Raw genomic sequence first — 24,500 nt, 5'->3', positions numbered from 1 at the left:
ACTTTATTATTTGTTATTTTGATGTTAGGTATAAGATATCAGCTTACAGATGAACACTAGAAGTGCAGGAACACATGTACAAGTAATGCTTTCAACATTTTAATACATGCATATACTTACATCACTGTATGAAGGCGTACATAAGTGATGGGGGCTCTCTCTTCTGATCAGCCATCGTGTAGTCTCAGGAGGTTCTGCCTGATACCTAGAGAGATAGATAATTTGTGATCAACAGCAATTAGTTATACATAAACTATAGATGCTGATGGTGGTTGTACTGTGCGGTAATTATAGCAACAGTAATAAGCAGCGGCGCACACAGCACTGCGCTAAAACATCCAGAGGGATTACACCTCCGACCTACTGTTCTGTTCTCTGTTTTTTTAGAGGACATGGTTAATCAGGCTTATATATACTGGTACTTTTATTTTTATATAAATATAACAATGATGGTAAAAACATTCTCAGTGTTTATTGTGGCAAGTTTTTTTTTAATGCAAACAGTAATATGTATTACTAGCTTGGCCCGTGCGAAATTTTCGCACATTGGTCGTCGGGGGCGCAGGCAATTTCAGAAAAAGCAAGCTGGTCAAATGTAAATGTATTTCATGAGATGATGAACACAGACAGGTATTTATATATGTAGATTGGTAATACAATAAAATTGTTTTGAAGTAGAGGCCAAAAAATGGTTTCCGGTTGAGGTGCCACCTGCAGGTCATTGTGTTTTTCTCCAGGTTTATGAAAATGAATGTTTAAACTGTATTTAGTGATAAAATCGTGAATGTGTGGTGTTAGGAACGGCGGAACGCACTAAATAAAAATAAATAATAAAGTGCGTTCGCCGCTCGGGGTCCACCATGCAGTAGGTGTTACACCGCTGCTCGGTAATGACAGAGGAGCAATATGACGGTATAATGCGCACGGGTTCAACTTCACCCGAAGTGCGCAGAGCGGGCTCTGTTCACACACACAGGCGCCGCAACAAAAACATACAAAAACGCTGAGCCTGTTAGTGTCACAGGCCTCAGGAAAATGTACACACGGTATCTGGTCACAGGAGCAGGACCTAAGAGAGGAGCTGCGTCCATCTAGACCTACCGTGTGTGCAGCATCGCTACTGCGAGCGCCAAGAAGGGCTGCAACTGCAGCGCGGCGTAGGACACTGCCGCTCGACGACAAAGCTAGAAAGCACGTACAATGTCGGACGCTAGCGTAGAGGTGCGGCGTGCACAGTGGCCTAAGGCTTGCAACTGACTGGCGCTGACTGCTAAACTAATTCCCTATCCACATATGTAATATCAGAAGGAAGGGGTTTTATAATGAGTCAGTCACCAGAATCATACATCCGTCACCATTCACAAATAGCAAGTATAGTCTATACTAGCACATGGCGGAACGGCCATGCACACTTTTTATAGCCGTGCGGGACCTTCCAGATCTCCGAAATGGACCAATGAGATCTGGAACAGGACCTGGGCACATGACTCCCGATCTCCAATGGGAGATTGTCTCGTGAGCATGCCCAGTAGGAGCACAGAGGGACTTAGTCTCTGGAGCGGTCTGCTGCAAAGTAATCTCCTCTGCAGTAGAAAGACAGCAGGAGACGCAGAAACCTGACGCCTAACAGTGTGGTTTGTTTAGCTGTTTTCTTGCTGAAGGGAGCAAGTTTACCTTTCAAATGGTGTATTGTGTGTGTGGGGCAAAGTAATCCCCAAAAAAGCAGTACATGTATACAAATGTGTTGGTAGTGTGCTTTGGGGTACTGTGGTGCCACCTGCAGGTCATTTTTCCTTACTGCAAATTTATGAAAATTAATGTTTAAACTGTATTTTGTGGATGTGTGGTTTGTTTAGCTATTTTCTTGCTGAAGAGGACAAGTTTACCTTTCAAATGGTGTATCATTTGTGTGTGTGGGTGTAGTATGAACGCAAGGAATCACCGAAAAACAGTGTTTAGAAATAATAGAATAGATTATAGTACAGTAGTGGCCAAAAGTTTTGAGACATAAATTTTGGTATTCACAAAGTTTGCTACTTCAATGTTTTTAGATCTTTTAGGGTATGTTCCCACGGTCAGTAAACGCTGAGGGTTGAACACAGCATCCAACCCGTAGCGTCCAGATGTTGCAGCATAGTGGATAGGATTTTATGCTTGCTCCAATGCCCGTGGGTTCCCTGCGGAAACGGACATGCTGCGCGTCTTTCCAGACCGCAGCATGTCTGTTTATCTTGCGGAGTATTTTAAACAGTTAAAATACATTTTTAAAATAAGCAGAGATGTCATAATAGGGGACACACAGAGATGACACTTAAAGTACATAGGATGGAATATGCATAATTTGGTGAAATGTATATTAAATTCCAATTCCTTGGGGAGCAGTAAATTATTTGAGTGAAACAGGTAAGCTAAATCAATATTGGAGTGTGATTCCTTCATATTGGTGGTAGCTTGGACAGTAAAGGTCTCAAAAAGGTGGTACTGTAATATAGGTATTAGAATTGGTACTGTCATTTAAGGTTTGTATTTTCAGCAGTGAAGCGGGGCAGGCACGCATGTGCCGCTACACTTCCATCCTCGTGAGATTTGAGCTGCAGAGAAGGGCGGGCCAGATGGGCGAAAGAGAGGAGCCGCTTCACTTCCATCCTCACGAGATTTGAGAGATAGGGAAGGGCGGGCCAGACGGGTGAACGAGAAGGAGGTAATAGGATACAAGGGCAGGCTTGATTGACTTACACCTTCCCAGTGAGGCACCACATCATCGGGACCGTTCCCCGCACCGTATGCGACAACTTTAGAGCTCCGCACCCGCTGTATAAAATGACACCCAGCACATAAGATAACCCCCCGACTTATACGGCAAGTATAGCCCAAAGTCAAATTTAAAAAAACTGACCGTCACATCCAAGCATAAACTAAGCGTAAACAGGTGCTTAACCTAGAGTCACCAACTCACATACACTCAAACAAAATAGGAAGCACACTGTAGCGCCATAGCATGCAAACATGAAATATGAAAAATAAATTGCAATACCGCATTAGAAATATGAAAAATTGAGAAAGCTTAGCGCATAAAATGGCCAATTTATGTGTACCTGGAAGCCACGGTAAGGCGTTTCTCGTTTTCCAGGACCCTAACTTTGCCAATCCTCACTTAGACTAAAGTCTTCCTCTGTATGGGAACCTATGTAAATCCTCTCCTTAGACTGAAAACTGTATCTCTGTGGAGGGGTGATGGCCCTGCTGTGATTAAAAACAACTGCGGCTAAGAGGTGGACTGCTCAGTCAGAAGGTTAATAAATACAAATTTAAAAAAACTGACCGTCACATCCAAGCATAAACTAAGTGTGAACAGGTGCTTAACCTAGAGTCACCAACTCATATGCACTCAAATAAAATAAGAAGCACACTCTAGCGCCATAGCATGCAAATATGAAAAATGAAACGCCTTACCGTGGCTTCCAGGTACACATAAATTGGCCATTTTATGCTCTAAGATTCTCAATTTTTCATATTTCTAATGCGGTAGTGCAATTCAGTTTTCATATTTCATGTTGGCATGCTATAGCGCTGCAGTGTGCTTCCTACTGTTTATACTCGTGTATAAGCTGACCCGTGTATAAGCCGACACCCCTAATTTTGCCACAAAAAACTGGGAAAACTTATTGACTCGCGTATAAGCCTAGAGTGGAAAATGCAGCAGCTACTGGTAAATCTATATAAAGCTCAAGTGTGTGTATGTATATATGTATGTATGTATGTCCGGGATTGGCATCCGCACCATCGCAGCTACAGCCACAAAATTTGGCACAGTCACACGTCTGGACCCCGAGAGTGTCCTAGGCTATGTTGTGAGGCGAAATTTTAACCCCGCGCGTTCCAATTCACCAAACAATTTTGCCCCTCTCTACATAATGGGGAAAAAGTGCGTGTGTATCAAGCCCCGCCCCTCATGATGTCACAATGGTTGCCATGGTGACGCTGATGTCATCATAGGTTGCAAGCCCTGCCTCTCATTATGATGTCATAATGGTTGACTATGGGATGGAGGATGTGTGATGGGTATATGGGCACTGGACTATGGGATGGAGGATATGTATGATGGGTATATGGGCACGGGACTAGGGGATGGAGGATGTGTGATGGGTATATGGGCACTGGACTATGGGATGAAGGATATGTATGACAGGTATATGGGCACGGGACTATGGGATGGCGGATATGTATGATGAGTATATGGGCATGGGACTATGGGATGGAGGATATGTATGATGGGTATATGAGCATGGGACTATGAGATGAAGGATGTGTGATGGGTATATGGGCACTCGACTATGGGATGGCGAGTATGTATGATGGGTATATGTGCATGGGACTATGGGATGGAGGATGTGTGATGGGTATATGGGCATGGGACTATGGGATGGAGGATGTGTGATGGGTATATGGGCACTCGACTATGGGATGGAAGATATGTATGATGGGTATATGGGCACGGGCCTATGGGATTGTGAATATGTATGATGGGTATATGGGCACGGGACTATGGGATGGAGGATGTGTGATGGGTATATGGGCACTCGACTATGGGATGGAGGATAGGTATGTTGGGTATATGGGCGCGGGACTATGGGATGGAGAATAATTATAATTTGTTATAACTATCCACAGTTAGTTACTATGCCCGGGCAGCGCGGGCTCTTCAGCTAGTTTCAAAAATAAAAATAGATACCAATAAAAGTAAAATTAATTGAGACATCAGTAGGTTAAATGTTTTTGGATATCCAGATTGAATCAGGAAACCCCATATAATGCTCCATACAGTTCATGATGGCCCCATAAGATGCTCCATACAAAATACACCCCATATCATGCACAAAAGGTTAATAATGGCTCCATAAGATGCTGCTCCATAGAATAATATGCCCCATATGCTGCTCCATAAAGGTTATGGCCCCATAAGATGTTCCATAGATTATGCCCCCATAAGATGCTCCATAAAGTGCTCCATAGATTATGCCCCCATAAGATGCTCCATAGATTATGCCCCCATAAGATGCTCCATAGATTATGCCCCAGAAAATGCCCTACACAGTGCCTTGCGAAAGTATTTGGCCCACTGGAACTTTTCAACCTTTTCCCACATATCATGCTTCAAACATAAAGATACCAAATGTAAATTTTTGGTGAAGAATCAACAACAAGTGGGACACATTGTGAAGTTGAATGAAATTTATTGGTTATTTTACATTTTTATGGAAATTCAAAAACTGAAAAGTGGGGCGTGCAATATTATTCGGCCCCTTTAGCTTAATACTTTGTTGCGCCATCTTTTGCAGCGATTACAGCTGCAAGTCGCTTGGGGTATGTCTCTATCAGTTTTGTACATCGAGAGACTTCTTTGGCAAACAGCTCGAGCTCAGTGAGGTTTGATGGAGATCGTTTGTGAAAAGCAGTTTTCAGCTCTTTCCACAGATTTTCGATTGGATTCAGGTCTGGACTTTGACTTGGCCATTCTAACACCTGGATACGTTTATTTGTGAACCATTCCATTGTAGATTTTGCTTTATGATTGGGATCATTGTCTTGTTGGAAGACAAATCTCCATCCCAGTCTCAGGTCTTTTGCAGACTCCAACAGGTATTCTTCAAAAATGGTCCTGTATTTGGCTCCATCCATCTTCTCATCAATTTTAACCATCTTCCCTGTCCCTGCTGAAGAAAAGCAGGCCCAAACCATGATGCTGCCACTACCATGTTTGACAGTGGGGATAGTGTGTTTAGGGTGATGAGCTGTGTTGCCTTTACGCCAAACATATCATTTGGCATTGTTGCCAAAAAGTTCGATTTTGGTTTCATCTGACCAGAGCACCTTCTTTCATATGTTTGGTGTGTCTCCCAGGTGGCTTGTTGCAAACTTTAAATGACACTTTTTATGGATATCTTTGAGAAAAGACTTTCTTCTTGACACTCTTCCATAAAGGCCAGATTTGTGCAGTGTATGACTGATTGTTGTCCTATGGGCAGACTGTACCACCTCAGCTGTAGATCTCTGCAGTTCATCCAGAGTGATCATGAGCCTCTTGGCTGCATCTTTGATCAGTCTTCTCCTTGTTTGAGATGAAAGTTTAGAGGGACGGCTGAATCTTGGTAGATTTGCAGTGGTATGATACTTCTTCCATTTCAATATGATCGCTTGCACAGTGCTCCTTGGGATGTTTAAAGTTTTGGAAATCATTTTGTATTCAAATCCAGCTCTAAACTTCTCCACAACAGTATCACGGACTTGCCTATTGTGTTCCTTGGTCTTCATGATGCTCTCTGTGCTGCAAACAGAACCCTGAGACTATCACAGAACAGGTGCATTTATACAGAGACTTGATTACACACAGGTGGATTATATTTATCATCATTAGTCATTTAGGACAACATTGGTACATTCAGAGATCCACAATGAACTTCTGAAGTGAGTTTGCTGCACAGAAAGTAAAGGGGCCGAATAATATTGCATGCCCCACTTTTCAGTTTTTGAATTTCCACAAAAATTTAAAATAACCAGTAAATTACGTTCAACTTCACAATTGTGTCCCACTTGTTGTTGATTCTTCACCAAAAATTTACATTTGGTATCTTTATGTTTGAAGCATGATATGTAGGAAAAGGTTGAAAAGTTCCAGGGGGCCGAATACTTTCACAAGGCACTGTAGATTATGCCCCCATAGGATGCTCCATAGATTATGCCCCCATAGGATGCTCCATAGATTATGCCCCATAGATTATGCCCCCAGAAGATGCTATATAGATCATGCCCCCATATGCAGCCCCCATATGCTGCTCCATACATTATGCCCACATATGCTGCTCCATAGATCATGCCCCATATGCTGCTCCATACATTATGCGCCCGTATGCTGCCCCATATGCTGCTCCATAGATATGCCCCCATATGCTGATCCATACATTATGCTCTCTATGCTGCTCCATACATTAAGCCCCCATATGCTGCCCCCATATGCTGCTCCATAGATTATGGCCCCATAAGCTTCTCCATACATTATGCCCCCACAAGATGCTCCATAGATTATGCCCCATATGCTGCCCCCATATACTGCTCCATAGTGCGCTATGGGGAACAGGTGCCGGTGTTGCCGCTGGCTCAGGACCCAGCACCTGAGATATTCACCTGTCACTGTTCCCACGCTGCTCGCCGCTGTCTACTGTGTCATCTGTCAGTCACGTTTAGGCAGCAGAGGGCGCGGCGCGCACTAATCACGCCGTCTATATGTCACTGACAGAGGACGCAGCAAGGAGCAATGGACTGGGGACAGGTGAATATTAGATATACTTGCCCCCTCCTGGTGCGGTCTCTGCAGCCTCCCCCACTTCTCCCACGGTCTCCCTTCCTGCCTTCAGCGGTCACGTGGTACCGCTCATTAAACTCATGAATATTCATGAGTTTAATGAGCGGTACCACGTGACCACTGAAGGAATGACGGAAGACTGTGGGAGAAGCAGGGGGGCTGTAGAGAAGCGTCGGGAGGGGGGTCAGTATGATCTTTGACACCCCCGCTCCCCCTCTGCCGACCCGCAGGTATATGACTTGTGTATAAGCCAAGCGGGGGACTTTCAGCCCCAAAAAATGGGCTGAAAATCTCGGCTTATACACAAGTATATACGTTATTTTGTTTGAGTATATCCCAAACTCTGTATTTTAAGTGGAAAAGTTGGGGGTCGTCTTATACACCCAGTCGTCTTATACGCCGGAAAATACTGTACTTTGAGTGTCACCTCTGTGTGTTCCCAATTGTGACAGCTCTGCTTATTTTAAAATTGTATTTTAAGGCTGAGTTCACACGTGGCTTTTTTTCGCGTTTCCGCGGCGGTTTTAACCGCGCGATTTTGCCACGAAAACGCGAAAAATAAGCATCCCATGCATTCCTATGGGATTCCGCAATGCTGTGCTAATACTGCGGTTTTTACTACGGCGGAATCGCTTCACGGTAAAAACCGCCGCATGCTCATTAATGTTGTGGAATCGCGGCGATCCCGCACCCATAGGAATTAATTGTTCCGCTTACTTCCCGCATGTGGCTGTGCACACCATGCGGAAAGTAAGCAGAACATTTGCGGATGGTACCCACGGTCCGGAGGAGAGGAGACTGTCCTCCGGGCTTTGGGTACCATATCCCTGTAAAAAATAGAATTTAAAATAAAAAATATTGTTATTCTTACCTTCCGGCGTCCCGCGCAGCCTTCCCGCTTCTCTCCACGCTCTCGTTCCCAGTAATCCTTTGCGAAAATGCCCGCGTTGGCTTCCGTTCTCGCGGGATCGCGAAGTCTCGCGGTCATTCGCGCGACGTCATCGCGAATTACCGCTAGACATCGCGATCCCGCGAGAACGGACGTCATCGCGGGCATTTTCGCAAAGGATTACAGGGAACGGATGCGCGGGACGTCGGAAGGTAAGAATAACACCATTTTTTATTTTTTTTTACATTTTATCTTTTACTACTGATGCTGCATAGGCGGCCTCAGTAGTAAAAAGTTGGTCACACTTGTCAAACACTATGTTTGACGAGTGTGACCAACCTGTCAATCAGTTCTCCAAGCGATGCTACAGATCGCTTGGAAAACGCTAGCATTTTGCAAGCTAAATACGCTTGCAAAATGCTAGTTTTTCCGCGGGAAAATAGCGGGAATTTAAAATGCGATTTTCCCGCGGAATGGAATTCCGGAATTCTCGCGGTAATTTCCGCGAGAGTTCCGGTACGTGTGAACTCAGCCTAACTGTTTGAATAAAAATATATTTTTTTATCATGGATCTCTTCTACATTCGACCCATTAATTATCACACTTGTCTTGTGATGTGGTGCTTCATCATGCTGGAAAAAGCATTGATCATCTCCAAATTGCTCCTGATTCTTTGAGGATGTTGCTCTTGGAGGATGCTTTGATCGCATTCCTTAGTGTTCTTAGATACTATACTGCAGAGGTCTCAAACACACGCATTCGGCCCCTGCGTGCACCACATGTCCCACGCCAGAGGAGAGGAGGAGCGGGGGTGTTAGATCATACTCCTCCCCGTCGCGCATATTCATGACTTTAATGAGTGGTACCACGTGACCGCTGAAGGAAGAGCTGCGGGAGACGCAGGGGCTGCAGAGATCGTGCCAGGAGGGGGTAAGTCTATGCAATATTCACCTGTCCCCGGTCCACCGCTGCGCACTGCTCTGTCCTCCGCGTCCTCTGGCTGTTAAATTCAGGTCACAGGGTGCGGTGATGTAGTTAGTGCGCGCCGCGCCCTCTGCTTGAACAGTCAATGACAGAGGACCCGGGAGACAGCGGCAGCGGTGGACCAGGGACAGGTGAATATCTGAGGTGCCAGGGCCCTGAGCCAGTGGTGACACCGGCACCTGTCCCACCATAGCGCGCCGGTGTCCCCGCCTGCTGAGGACACCGGCAACTGGCCTCCGGTGACGAGAAGTGATTATGTCATTTTTTTTTTATTTGCAGCAGCGGTAGCAGCATATGGGGGCCTATTCTATGGAGCATCTTATGGGGGCATAATCTATGGAGCATTTTATGGGGCATAATCTATGGAGCATCATATGGGGGCATAATCTATGGAGCATCTTATGGGGGCATAATCTATGGAGCATCATATGGTGGCATAATCTATGGAGCATCTTATGGGGGTATAATCTATGGAGCATCTTATGGGGTGGCATATGGGGGCATAATCTATGGAGCAGCATATGGGGGCATAATCTATGGAGCATCTTATTTGGCGGCATATGGGGGCATAATCTATGGAGCAGCATATGGGGGCATTATCTGTGGAGCATCTTATGGGGGCATAATCTACAGTTGTGGCCAAAAGTATTGACACCCCTGCAATTCTGTCAGATAATACTCAGTTTCTTCCTGAAAATGATTGCAAACACAAATTCTTTGGTATTATTATCTTCATTTAATTTGTCTTAAATGAAAAAACACAAAAAGAATTGTCCTAAAGCCAAATTGGATATAATTCCACACCAAACATAAAAAAGAGGGTGGACAAAAGTATTCGCACTGTTCGAAAAATCATGTGATACTTCTCTAATTTGTGTAATTAACAGCACCTGTAACTTACCTGTGGCACCTAACAGATGTTTGCAATAACTAAATCACACTTGCAGCCAGTTGACTCAACCTCTGTCCTGTGTCCTTGTGTGTACCACATTGAGCATGGAGAAAAGAAAGAAGACCAAAGAACTGTCTGAGGACTTGAGAAACCAAATTGTGAGGAAGCATGAGCAATCTCAAGGCTACAAGTCCATCTCCAAAGACCTGAATGTTCCTGTGTCTACCGTGCACAGTGTCATCAAGAAGTTTAAAGCCCATGGCACTGTGGCTAACCTCCCTAGATGTGGACGGAAAAGAAAAATTGACAAGAGATTTCAACGCAAGATTGTGCGGATGTTGGATAAAGAACCTCGACTAACATCCAAACAAGTTCAAGCTGCCCTGCAGTCCGAGGGTGCAACAGTGTCAACCCGTACTATCCGTCGGTGTCTGAATGAAAAGGGACTGTATGGTAGGAGACCCAGGAAGACCCCACTTCTTACCCCGAGACATAAAAAAGCCAGGCTGGAGTTTGCCAAAACTTACCTGAAAAAGCCTAAAACGTTTTGGAAGAATGTTCTCTGGTCAGATGAGACAAAAGTAGAGCTTTTTGGGCAAAGGCATCAGCATAGAGTTTACAGGGGAAAAAAAGAGGCATTCAAAGAAAAGAACACTGTCCCTACAGTCAAACATGGCGGAGGTTCCCTGATGTTTTGGGGTTGCTTTGCTGCCTCTGGCACTGGTCTGCTTGACCGTGTGCATGGCATAATGAAGTCAGAAGACTACCAACAAATTTTGCAGCATAATGTAGGGCCCAGTGTGAGAAAGCTGGGTCTCCCTCAGAGGTCATGGGTCTTCCAGCAAGACAATGACCCAAAACACACTTCAAAAAGCACTAGAAAATGGTTTGAGAGAAAGCACTGGAGACTTCTAAGGTGGCCAGCAATGAGTCCAGACCTGAATCCCATAGAGCACCTGTGGAGAGATCTAAAAATGGCAGTTTGGAGAAGGCACCCTTCAAATATCAGGGACCTGGAGCAGTTTGAAAAAGAAGAATGGTCTAAAATTCCAGCAGAGCATTGTAAAAAACTCATTGATGGTTACCGGAAGTGGTTGGTCGCAGTTATTTTGGCTAAAGGTTGTGCAACCAAGTATTAGGCTGAGGGTGCGAATACTTTTGTCTGGCCCATTTTTGGAGTTTTGTGTGAAATGATCAATGTTTTGCTTTTTGCTTCATTCTCTTTTGTGTTTTTTCATTTAAGACAAATTAAATGAAGATAATAATACCAAAGAATTTGTGTTTGCAATCATTTTCAGGAAGAAACTGAGTATTATCTGACAGAATTGCAGGGGTGTCAATACTTTTGGCCACAACTGTATGGAGCATCTTATGGGGCAGCATATGGGGGCATAATCTATGGAGCATCTTATGGGGCATATTCTATGGAGCATGTTATGGGGCATAATCTATGGAGCATTTTATGGGGCAGCATATGGGGGCATAAGCTATGGAGCATCTTATGGGGCAGCATATGGGGCATAATCTATGGAGCATCTTATGGGGCGGCATATGGAGCATCTTATAGGGCATATTCTATGGAGCATTTTATGGGGCATAATCTAAGGCGCATTTTATGTGGCAGGATATGGGGCATAATCTATGGAGCATTTTATGGGGCAGCATATGGGGGCATAATCTATGGATCATCTTATGGGGCAGCATATGGGGGCATCATCTATGGAGCATCTTATGGGGCGGCATATGGAGCATCTTATGGGGCATATTCTATGGAGCATCTTATGGGGCATATTCTATGGAGCATTTTATGGGGCATAATCTAAGGCGCATTTTATGTGGCAGGATATGGGGCATAATCTATGGAGCATTTTATGGGGCAGCATATGGGGGCATAATACATGGAGCATTTTATGTGGCAGCATATGGGGCATAATCTATGGAGCATCTTATGGAGCATATTATGTGGCATAATCTATGGAGCATTTTATGGGGGCATAATCTATGGAGCATTTTATGGGGCCATAACCTTTATGGAGCAGCATATGGGGCATATTATTCTATGGAGCATTTTATGGGGCCATTATTAACCTTTGTGCAGTATTATATGGGGTGTATTTTGTATGGAGCATCATGAACTGTGTGAAGCTTTATATGGGGCTCCTGATTCAATATGGATATTCAAAAACATTTAGCCTACTGATGTCTCAATTAATTTTACTTTTATTGGTATCTATTTTTATTTTTGAAATTTACCAGTAGCTGCTGCATTTTCCACCCTAGGCTTATACGTGAGTCGATTAGTTTTCCCAGTTTTTTGTGGCAAAATTAGGGGGTCGACTTATACTTGGGTCGGCTTATACACGAGTATATACAGTATTTGAATGGCCACGATCGGTATTGGCACATGTTCGCTCTGCCGGCCCCATTATAGTCCATGGCCCCGTCAGCGCATACACCCGCAGACTATGATGCATTTCTATAGGAGCAGGACGGAGTTGCTAACAGACATACAGTGTTTTTCAGTACACAGAGGACCTACAAATTTCCGTTAAGTTTAAACCTAGCAGTATTACAGTACAGTAATATAGAATTGTTATAGTAGTTCAAATAAACAATTGTTTAACAAGAATTTTGTATTGTATTAAGTTTGAAAGGAATGCAGTCCGCCAGCTTACATTTTTTTATGTGCGGCCCATTTACTCTGCCGAGTTTGAGACCCCTGCTGTAGATCGAGTGAATAGTAAGCATTGGGGACTACTGCACAAGGTCTGTTCATGACAAGAATATATGGTAGTTTGTGTCACCAGGTCTAAGACAGCGCTGAGCTATATTTTTGTACGGGGATCTTTAATGAAACTTGGCATATTATCGTTTTATAATTACGTTTAAAATCGAGTTAGGCCGGTTTCACATTAGCGCTTTTTCAGCGCACGCACGGCCGGAGGTAGCTCCGCCCCCGAGCCGGCTCTCTGCTCGGCGTGCCCGCCCCTTGCTTGTAGCGCCGCCTACTAGCGGACAGCGGCGCCTGCGATCGGCGCACCCTATCTTTAGCATAGGGTGCGCAGATCGTGCGCAGGCCGTGCGCTAGTTGCACTTTGACCTGCGCTGCGCACTTTTGACGGTGCGCCGTGCGCGCCAAAATCCGAAAAGTTTGATTTTGGCGCGCACGGCGCACCGTCAAAAGTGCGCAGCGCAGGTCAAAGCGCAACTAGCGCACTGCCTGCGCACGATCTGCGCACCCTATGCTAAAGATAGGGTGCGCCGATCGCAGGCGACGCTGTCCGCTAGTAGGCGGCGCTACAAGCAAGGGGCGGGCACGCCGGGCAGAGAGCCGGCTCGGGGGCGGAGCTACCTCCGGCCGTGCGTGCGCTGAAAAAGCGCTAATGTGAAACCGGCCTTAGTATGAAGTGATCAGTAGGTAATTTCTGTATCTCACTCTTGTAAATGTAACATATTCCTCTCTGATCCCTGGCATTAGCCTGTGTATGTTACCACTGCTCACATAATATGTACAGCATTGCCTGCTGTCCTATTCATGCACATAACAGGACACGATATGGCAGCAGTTTTCAGGACTGATGGACATGTCATATCGCTAATAATCTTTTCACCTGTTAGATCCCTACAATGCAGTCCCATTGGAGATGGAGGAGATGGATATGTTTGGCCATATTTCTCCTTGGCTTGGCAACAACTGAAACCAGTGACAAAGAAGAGGATGATGAGGATGACGGTATAGACATCACAGAAGCACAGAGTGAAGAGCAAAGGAGTTATTTAGAGGTAGGCCCTGTATATTGTCTATACTGTATGTACTATTTTATACCAACAAACGTCTTCAGATTTTTCAAAGAATAGCATACTCAAAATAGTTACTAATTCTTGTTGCCTAGAATTTTCTTTATTTTGTTGCGCTCTCCGATTCATAGATGCCCAAATGTATAATATGACAGTCGTTAGCCACTATTGGCCAAATGTCCATTTTTGCAAGCTTTTGAGTATATGTTTTCAGGCTAAAATACAGGAAAATAAATGTCTCCAACTGTATGGCAAACATGTGATGTCAGTGTGATCACTCCTTCTTAATAATTGCTATTTGAGTAAAGGTATATGTGGTGGCTCAGTGGTTCCACCAAGGACACCATCTGCAAGGAGTTTGTATGTTCTCCCCATGTTTGCGTAGGTTTCCTCTGGGTTGTCTGGTTTCCTCCCACATTCTAAAGACCTACTGATAGGGAATTTAGATTGTGAGGCCCAATGGGGACAGTGATGGTGATGTCTGTAAAGATTTGTGAAATTTATGGCGCTTTATAAGTGAGTAAAATAATAAATATACACTGCACTATTTATTGTCAATTGTTATGTGCACATCCAAAGCATGGTTGGCCTGCCTAAACAGGCTATGAAAAGACTTCTGATTGGCAAAAATAAACCCGAAAAAGGAATGGACACCTGAGCTATGTAAAATATACAATGGTTTTGATTATTACAAAATTAAATCACAGAAAAAATAAATACAATATTGGTAAAAAAGACATAATTGAAAAATACAGGAGCTGACACCTAAGTGCCACGTCAAAGCAGGAAAGTTAAAAAGTTTATTAAGGCGCCTAAAGAGAGTCTGATCTAATATATGAATCGTGGCTTCAAAAGAAGTCCATATTAAAAATGCCAAATACAGAGTAAATCCTAGGTATTAGATAAACAATGACAACTGATATATAAAGTGCGTCAGTCCTCGCCCCCCGAAGAAGCATTAGCGAAACGCGCGCTGGGGTCTCCCATCTACGTCTTTTGCAGGTCTGTTTTTTTTGTTTTTTGTTTTTTTTTAAGCCTTTTTATTTTCTATCGTCTGGCCTATTAAGAGTGGAGTTCCTAGTTTAGTATCCTCATTATTTACTGTCACTTGACTGTGGATTTATTACCCTGTCTATATACTAAGGCACTTTGCACTTTATGTTGGATCTTGCTATAAACTCTGCTTTATGCCCATACTATTTTTTGCTATTTGATTGCGGATATATATATTGCGCATATATTTATTGACTATGCACTTTTGATTATGATTTTCAGCATTATATACATTACCACTAATATTGATATCTTTAGTGGCTTCTTCATATTCATATTTTTGTCAGTGGTTTTCTCATGCTTATATTATTGGCTGTCACTTAATTTTGTTTTTGTATATTGTATATTATTTATTGGTTATGTGATTGAGGCACTTGCACTTTATATATCAGTTATCATTTTTTATCTAATATCTAGGATTTACTATGTCTTTGGCATTTTCTTTTGAAGCCATGATTCAGATATTAGATCAGACTCTCACCTTAATAGACTTTTTAACTTCCCTGCTTTGACGTGGCACTCCATTCCAATATTCAAAAAACGGGTTGGGGTTATTGAGGGTTGTGCATGCATCAATCAGTACCTGAATCTCTCCACATGCATAGGCTTCCTCACCATCATCGTGGGCAGCACTGGACAAATAGTTTAATACCCCGGTATCAACATGCCTCCTGGTGCCAGAGGCTGTAATATCTCTCCTGCGTCGGCAATGGTGTGGGATGACAGCAGCCTGGGGTAAGGTCTCCAGAGGCACGGTAGGGCTGCTGCTGTTTCCCTGGTCCTCCTCTGGATGTTCCTCCTGTTGCTCTTATGCCAGTTATGGTGGTGGTGGTTGTCTGAGGATGCAGCTGGAAGGTGTAGATGATGGGCCAGCCACCTCTTCACCTTCCCAGCTGTCTCACTCTCAGTTAGGTTTGACTGAGTACTGTTTTAATGGGAATAAAAAACAACAACAAAAAAATTTAGATATGACTCTAAAAACAGCATGTGTAAAATGTGGTGTGATGCATGCACTTACGGTCTCAGATCCAGAACGGAAGTCAGAAAAGAAAGCCTATCAAAGTATATGTACTTCCTTTTCATCGGTGCTGCATTGCCACTCCTGGCACGCTGCTGTCATTCACACCAGTACTGGTCCCTCACGCTGCACCAGTGTCTTATGACATCATTCACTGGAACGGAACATACACAAAAAATATTAACATTGAAACTATGCTTTGGAAATCCAAAAAGCAATTTAGAGTCTCATGTCGCATGATACTTTTCAAGTTTTAACTCTGTAATATGGCATATATTGGTACAATAAAGCACATATAATTATTTAGTGGTCTAATGGTAACACATGTTACATAGCTCAATAATGTTATTCAGAGATTGTAATTGCTAATTTGCTGCTGGGCTTCACAAGGTTTGTCCTCAAAGTCAGGGAACATCTGGACACATATCCTCCTCCATGCTGCCTCCTTTCTTGCCTGGTCGGCATAATATGCGTCCCTCTGATTCCATAGTTCTGGCCTCTCTTGGACCAGAACTATGAGCATCTCAACGTATATGTGTTCATTATGGTGGACTCCGTGGAGGCGTTCTTCCTGTTTTTTTGTACTGCTTGCCAAGCTAATTAGCTTCCTGATAATGGCTGCTTCAATTTCCTGTCACCTGAAGAAGTTTTGCATATTTCTCGCAAGTCACACGCATGGTCTGTGTGAAATCCGTTTTTTTCTTGCACCCATAGACTGGCATTGGCGAGTTTCGGCCGTAACATGGTGCAAATCGCAGCATGCTGCGATTTCTCTCGCACATATAATACGGCCGAGAAAAAAACGGATGATGCGAGCTGTCCCATAGATTAACATTTGTCAGAGTGCTATGCTATTTTTTTATCGCATAGCACTCGTCCGTATTTCTCTCTAGTGTGACTATATTTCTATGCAGCCGCAAGTGCCGGCGGCATCGCCAGGTGTTGATGTGAGAGACTCGTGCGAGTTTCTCGCATTACACACGGTAGTGTGATCCTGGCCTAACTCTGCCCTTCCAACTGATTGGCAGCGTTCTGTGTACACTGTGCATGGGCAGAAAGCTACCAATCAGTGGTGTGGGTGGGGTTACACAGAGCTCAGAATTCAGACAAGTGGTTGATCTGCAGCAGATAAAACAGTGATTAAAACAAATGACAGCAAGCAGTCCAGTAAGTGATACATTGCTGGAATCAGAGTCCCTTCCCCTACATCATGCTGCTCTCAGATTAGGTAACCAAAACTTGGTGATAGATTAATATTTGCATAAATATTAATATGTACTAAAGAGATATTTTTGTTAATTCTAGGTCATGTACCAGACGCCTGTTCCTAGTGGTGATGTGTTCTTCTCTGAGACGTTTGATGATGGATTTTTAGATAGGTATGTTACTTAGTGTGTGTGTATATATATTATCATTACTTATATATGTATCATTATTTTGATTTTGTAAGTTTGCCCACTGACAGACATGAACAGTCTATAATTTTAAGGGTAGGTTAATTTTAACATTGAGGGATAGAATATCAAAAATAAAATCCTTAAAATCACATTGTATAAATTATATACATTTATTTGCATTTTGCAGTGAGAAATAAGTATTTGATTCCCTACCAACCATTTAGGGTGTGTGCACACGTTGCGGATTCTGCTGTGGAACCGCGGCGGATTTGGTCCTGCGGATCCGCAGCAGTTTCTGCTGCGTTGTACAGTACCATTAAAAGCAATGGACAATGAAAACCACAGTGCACACGGTGCTGATTTTTCCGCACGGATTTGCAGCGGTTTCAAATCCGCAGCATGTCATTTCTTTGTGCCGATTCCGCAGCGGTTTAGCACCTGCTCCATGACAGGTGTCAAACCACAGGCTAAACTGCAGAAAATCTGCAGATAAACCGCAGGTCTTTTGACCTGCGGATTTAGACAAATCCACGTGGAAAATTCCGCAGCAGAATCCGCAACGTGTGCACACACCCTTAAAGTTCTGGCTCCTGCAGACCAGTTAGACGCTCCTAATCAACTTGTTACCTGCATTAGACAGCTTTCTTACATAGTCACCCTTATAAAAGACTCCTGTCCACAGATTCAATTAATCAGTCAGACTCTAACCTCTACAACATGGGCATAGACCTGCATAAAGCTGGAATGGTCTACAAAACCAGAAGTAAGATGTTGGGTGAGAAGGAGACAACTGTTGGTGCAATAGTAAGAAAATGGAAGAAATACAAAAAGACTGTCAATCGACCATGCAAAATCTCACCTCGTGGGGTATCCTTGATCATGAGGAAGATGAGAGATCAGCCTAAAACTACACTGGAGGAACCTGTTAATTATCTCAAGGCAGCTTGGACCACAGCCACCAAGAAAACCATTGGTAACACACTACGCCGTAAAGGTTTAAAATCCTGCAGTGCCCACAAGGTCCCCCTGCTCAAGAAGGCACGTGTTCAGACCCTTCTGAAGTTTGCCAATGAACTCCTGGATGATTCTGTGAGTGATTGGGAGAAGGTGCTTTAGTCCTATGAGACAAAATTGAGGTCTTTGGTATTAACTCAACTCGTCATGTTTGAAGGAAGAGAAATGCTGCCTAAGACCCAAAGAACACCGTCCTCACTGTCAAGCATGGAGGTGGAAACTTTATGTTTTGGAAGTGTTTCTCTGCTAAGGGTGCAGGACTACTTCACCGCATCAATGGGAGAATGGATGGAGCCATGTACCGTAAAATCCTGAGTGACAACCTCCTTCCCTCCACCAGGACATTAACCCCTTTCTGACAGTGGACGTACTATCCCGTCCATGTGCTCTGGGACTTGCTGCCCATGGCTGGGACAGTACGTTATTAGCGATCGGCCGCGCTCAAGGGGGGAGCGCGACCGATCGCAGTCGGGTGTCAGCTGATTCTCACTGCTGAGACCCGGCACTAAGTGCCAGGAGAGGTCACAGACCTCTCCAGCCACTTTAACCCGTGGTACACAGCAATCAAACATGATCACAGCATTCTGGAGCCGGCACACGGGCTGACAGCCCCTCTGCCTTTGGATCGGAGACCCCGTGGCGTGACGCGGGGTCCCGATCTCTGCTATGGTAACCCGATGTCGTCATGATGACATCCGGGTTACCAGAGCTGAGAAACTTCCTGTCATGTGCAGTGCATGTCACAAAGTCTCTCAGGTCAGTGTGCAGAAAGTGGGGTTAAAAATGGGTTGTGTCTGGGCCTTCCAGCGAGACAATGACCCAAAACATACAGCCAAGGCAATCTAGGAGTGGCTCAAAAAGAAGCACATTAAGGTCATGGAGTGGCCTAGCCAGTCTCCAGACCTTAATCCTATAGAAAACTTATGGAGGGAGTTGAAGTTCTGAGCCTCAAAATCTTAATTATTTAGAGATGATCTGCAAAGAGGAGTGGACCAACATTCCTCCTGACGTGCGCAAACCTCATCATCAACTACAAAAATGTCTAACTGCTGTGCTTGCCAACAAGGGTTTTGCCACAAAGTATTAAGTCTTGTTTGCCAGAGGGATCAAATACTTATTTCTCACTGCAAAATGCAACTAAATTTATATAATTTGTTCAATGTGATTTTCTGAATTTTATTTTTGATATTCTATCTCTCAGGGTTAAAATTAACCTACCCTTAAAATGATAGACTGTTCATGTCTTTGTCAGTGGGGAAACTCGCAAAATCAGGAAGGGATCAAATACTTATTTCCTTCACTGTATATGAGCATTGGTGGCTCAGTAAATAGCACTTATGCTCTCAGTGCTGTAGTAATGTCTTAAAACTGACTGTAGCAAGGTGTACAATTTTCTTTTTTTTCTCTTAATAACAACCAATGGTCATTTCCCACATTTCCAAAAAGTCAGTACCGAGGTAATCTAGTTACAAAAACAAAGTCATGACATATTTCATTACATGCAAATAGTCTCTTCAGAGAGGAAGAGGACTAGAACTCTAGTGCCATCTATAGGAAGTAGCAATCCTACGGCTGAGTTCACACGTAGTGTTTTTTTCGCGTTTCCGCGGCGGTTTTAAACGCGCGATTTTGCCGCGAAAAATAAGCATCCCATGCATTCCTATGGGATTCCGCAATGCTGTGCTAATGCTGCATTTTTTTCCGCGGCGGAATCGCTTCGCGGTAAAAAATGCAGCATGCTCATTAATTTAGCGGAATCGCGGCGATCCCTCACCCATAGGAATGCATTGTTCTGCTTACTTTCCGCATGTGGCTGTGCACACCATGCGAAAAGTAAGCAGAACATTTGCGGATGGTACCCACGTTCCGGAGGAGAGGAGACTGTCCTCCGGGCTCTGGGGACTATATCCCTGTAAAAAATAGAATTAAAATAAAAAATATTGTTATTCTTACCTTCCGGCATCCCACGCAGGCTTCCCGCCGTTCTCCATGCTCTCGGTCCCAGTAATCCTTTGCGAGAATGACCGCGATGGCGTCCGTTCTCGCGGGATCGCGACGTCTCGCGGTCATTCACGATGACGTCGGATCGTAAAAATTTGCTAAATTTGGCTTTTATCCTAAGTCATGTAACAAGGCTCGTTAATGGGTCGACATTGACTTCTAGGATTGCTACTTCCTATAGGTGGCACTAGAGTTCTAGTCCTCTTCCTCTCTGAAGAGATAATTTGCATATTTCCCAGAGGAGCATTGCGGCTTTAAGTCTCCTCATCTCGGCATGCTTAACATGTTACTCTCCGCAAGGAGAAACATTACTTCTTGGATCATGTTCATTACATGCAGTATTAATTTGGTTATCCAGTGAAAACCTGTTCACAGGATAGATGACAACTTGCTGATTATTTGATGTCTCAACGCTGGGACCCGTGCCAATCATCAGAATGGGGAATTTTTATCCCCATTGGGAAACTTTTATTCTTGTTAAAAATGGAGCAGCGGGTTGGACACTCACCCACCTAACCATTCATTCTTTATGGGGCTGCTGGAAAAAGCCAGGCACAGTGCTCACCAGCTCTATAGAGAATGAATGGAGTGGCAGATGAGCATGCACACTGCTGCTCCATCCTAACTGGGGTAAAAGTTCCTGTACCAGTGTTTGGCTAACTAGTGATCTCTGTTGTCACCCATATTTTTTTCACCGGAAAACCCATTTAAGCTTGTAAAGGGGGATATGTCCTTATTGCTTGAATCTTATAGGGGAACCCTTATAGAGATTTGACAGAATCAGCAGACGTGATAAGGATACATATGTGTCTTAAACATTTTACGCACACAAACAGGACTTTTGAGGCCATTTACAAGTCTAGCTCACTTCTTACTATTCTGGCTAGTTAGTTGATCACCAATCCTGGGTGGTGTAGCCAAGCTTTCCATTGGCTTTTGCTTCTTCTCAAATATTTTCCCACAGGATTGGCAGATTGTAAATCACTTTTTTTATAAAGCAGAATTTACCTTAATTGCAGATATAGAAAATGGCAGGTTCTCTTTAATAAACAGTAAATTATGTGGCACATTACAAATCTTAATTTGAACTGTCTATAAATTCATCAGGTGGGTCCTCTCCAAAACCATGAAAGAAGATGCTGATGAAGACATTGCTAAATATGATGGTAAGAAATATTCAGGTGGTGTTATTCCTTATATATGGTGGGGGGGTGAGCCCCAATGTGGCATCTGAGATATGACATTTAAGCTTTTCATATTGTTCATTCATAACACTGGGTATGATCATCTGGGGGTCACTCTTTAGCTTCAGTGGCTTCACATGCTAATTTATCAATCCAGTTCCTTTGTGTTACCGATCATACATGTGTGTGCATTATTGACTGTGGCAATATATCATAATTGTAGAAAACACTTGGATCACAAGTCCAAATATTATGCAGTGATCTGCTAAGCAAATGTCATGTCGGACGCTGTTCACACCACAGCATCCGGCAGGCAGAGGTAGTTCCACCTCCAGCCACTATAGCCTCAGTGGCGCCGGCCTGATCTTCAGGCTCTCGGGGGTTAATCCTGCTGGAGACCAGGTTGGATGGTTAGTCACGCCCACGGTCTTTAAATAGTCATACTGGCATATGGGCGTCGCCGATTATAGCTTGTGTTTCATACCAAGTGGTTCCGGTCTGGAGTGGAGGTGTTCAAGAGAGAGAGATTCATATCTGGTGTCGTATGATCCGTCGTTATCCTTTCTCCTTCCCATATTTGTGTTTAGTTGTGCCCTGTTCACATTACTGTTTATTCCTGTGTGTGTGCGGCGCAGTGCAGTTTAAGTTCTCCCTGTCTGTCATTATTTGTGTGGGAGCTTTGGTGGTGACTTCTCACTGGGTGGAGGGTGGAGGGTTAAGTGCAGGGCTGAGCAGGAGATAAGGAAAGGTCGGAGGCTCAGGCATTTGCACCTTCAGCAAAAACCCTGGGTTGAGGGTCAGACAGGGTTTCCCCTAGTAAAGGGACACCACAGGGGCCCCGGGTATTTCAGCCTTAGTTGAACTAAGCCCCCGTGACAGCAAAACTTTCATAACTGAACACAAGGATCTTAGTTAACATTTTGATCAGAATTAATAAGCTCACTACCATATCACAACAACTTCTTGATAGTTGCCTAATGCATCACTGCGCTGGTAGGGGTATCCCACAGCGACCAAGATGCCTCCCAACGCACCTCATATTCAGTTTTGAAAATTTTGCTTAGCCGCAGTAGAACAATATATAATATTTTGATTTGCAGTCGATGGCCTTAGTCATGAACACGCCTCTTAATGAATCCATCACATTGGAAAAATTGGAGTACGCCTCCCCACATATCTTACTCCAGTCAAGGATTGGAGTAAAATTTCTGGCATGAGGTGCACCACAGTTCATCATGAATTAGATGACTTGTGGTGTAACACCCCTGTCCTGCCCCAGCTCTGCTTCTTTTGACTGAGCTGGGCGAAACTGGTGTTAAAATGCCAAAAGTTGGAAGATTTTTGCGCAGCACAGAGTTACACAAAAATGTTGTGACTTATCAGTGTTTTACCCTGATTTTTTGCGAAAACACTTTCATAAATTGGCGCCTAGGTCTCTTTTCTCTATCACTTCATTGGGGGACACAGAAACCATGGGGTGTATGCTGCTGCCACTAGGAGGCTGATACTTTGCACAAAAAAAGGTTAGCTCCTCCTCTGCAGTATACACCCCACCGACTGGCACTAGGGTAATCAGTTTTAGCTTAGTGTCAGTAGGAGGTGGACACGGGTGTTTCATTAGACCCATATCTACCTCAGTGTACGTAGTTTCTTTTCAGATGGACCCCTTCCTCGGGAGGGATACAGTGTGAACAGTCACAACTGTACTCCCACGTAGAGACTATTAGTACGGCGTGTACTGCCACCCCGTATCCTCATATGTCTAGTCGGCAGGACCCCAACCCCTAACACGGAAGAGTGTTTAGGTGATCCGGAATCTGTCCTGGACCCCGCCTCCCACCCATTCGCCCCCCAGAGCCTGTCGGTTTGAGGAGGCGTGGACGTCCCACAATAGGATTTCAGACGTCTGATCATTCCTGGATGGGTTGGTACTTCTCTCTCTTTTCCCCCAGGTCCCTTCCAGAGACGAGGTGAAAATCCAAGTAAAGATGAAGATAGCAAGATAGAAGTAAGAAGATAGAAAGAAGAAGATGAGCTATAGAGAAAAGAGCAATTCTTTTATTTCAGGGGTTTGGTGTAATGGTCCTTCTAGGATCAGTAGGGGCCTCTTTCCCTTTATTTCCCTATGGATTGGGGCTACCTTTTGCCGCGTTTTTTTGGGACCTCCACGCCGCTCCCCCATGCTCCGGAAGTCACCAGCTTTAATTTAGGTCCCAACTTCTCTTGGGCCTAGTTGCTGCGTTGACTTCACCCCCCTTCTTCCCTGCACTTTTCTCCCGCCTGTCGCTTGCTGATTCTTCCGGCCTGCGGCTATCCCCTACCCCTCCCCTCGGCTTCATCTCTCAGCTTGGAGTCAGCACCATGTTTCTCCTCCTGGATCCTGCGCTCGGCTCCGCCACCTCTTCCTGCCTCATAGCGGGCTTTTCAGCGTGCTTTCCTGATGCGCGCACTTTTATCCTCCCGGCCCCTGTCGTTCTCCTTGCTGTCACCATTTTTCCGGCTTGTGGATCCAGATGGTTACCCTCTCCCTGCGGGACCTACGTCTTCTCAGCGCACAGTAGCCCTACAGCCTGGCAGCAGACTACAGGACAACTGCACTTACTGTGAGTAGCTCTGCTTTGCAAACTGACACTCTCCTCTGCATTTCTTCCTGTCCCCTAACCTTATGGCATCAGTTAGTGGGTCTGCTCATCATGCCTAATTCCAAAGGAAAGCGTTCCTGTCCTCCTGCCTCCTCCTCTTCTTCTTCCTCTGCTCTTGTTAGATACTTTGTTTGCTCTTCATGTAAATGCAAGCTTCCCTTATGTCAGTCCTATCCCCTCTGTCAGGACTGCAGCAACCCCACTGTGCCCACAACCCAGGAGTCCCCTTCTGCCCCAGGTGAGAGCGAGACCCCTATCCCAGTGTGGG

The 24,500-nt window shown here is 44.4% G+C and overlaps 1 protein-coding gene across 3 annotated transcripts in view; it reads left to right on the top strand.

Annotated features, from left to right (window-relative positions):
- CLGN (calmegin) overlaps positions 1 to 24,500 on the top strand; it is a 175,453-nt gene that overhangs the window by 25,867 nt on the left and 125,086 nt on the right. For all 3 annotated transcript variants that reach the window (XM_073572135.1, XM_073572134.1, XM_073572133.1), the window contains exons 2-4: positions 13,744 to 13,908; positions 17,300 to 17,373; positions 21,514 to 21,572. In XM_073572135.1, the coding sequence (XP_073428236.1) occupies positions 13,744 to 13,908; positions 17,300 to 17,373; positions 21,514 to 21,572 (298 nt within the window). The remainder of the gene's footprint in view (positions 1 to 13,743; positions 13,909 to 17,299; positions 17,374 to 21,513; positions 21,573 to 24,500) is intronic.

This window comes from Dendrobates tinctorius, unplaced genomic scaffold (genome assembly GCF_039654945.1).
Source record: "Dendrobates tinctorius isolate UK_male_01 unplaced genomic scaffold, ASM3965494v1 ptg000030l, whole genome shotgun sequence".
Lineage (NCBI taxonomy): Eukaryota > Metazoa > Chordata > Amphibia > Anura > Dendrobatidae > Dendrobates > Dendrobates tinctorius.
The sequence above is the reverse complement of the archived record's forward strand: the minus strand, read 5'-3'. Positions and strand labels throughout refer to the sequence as shown.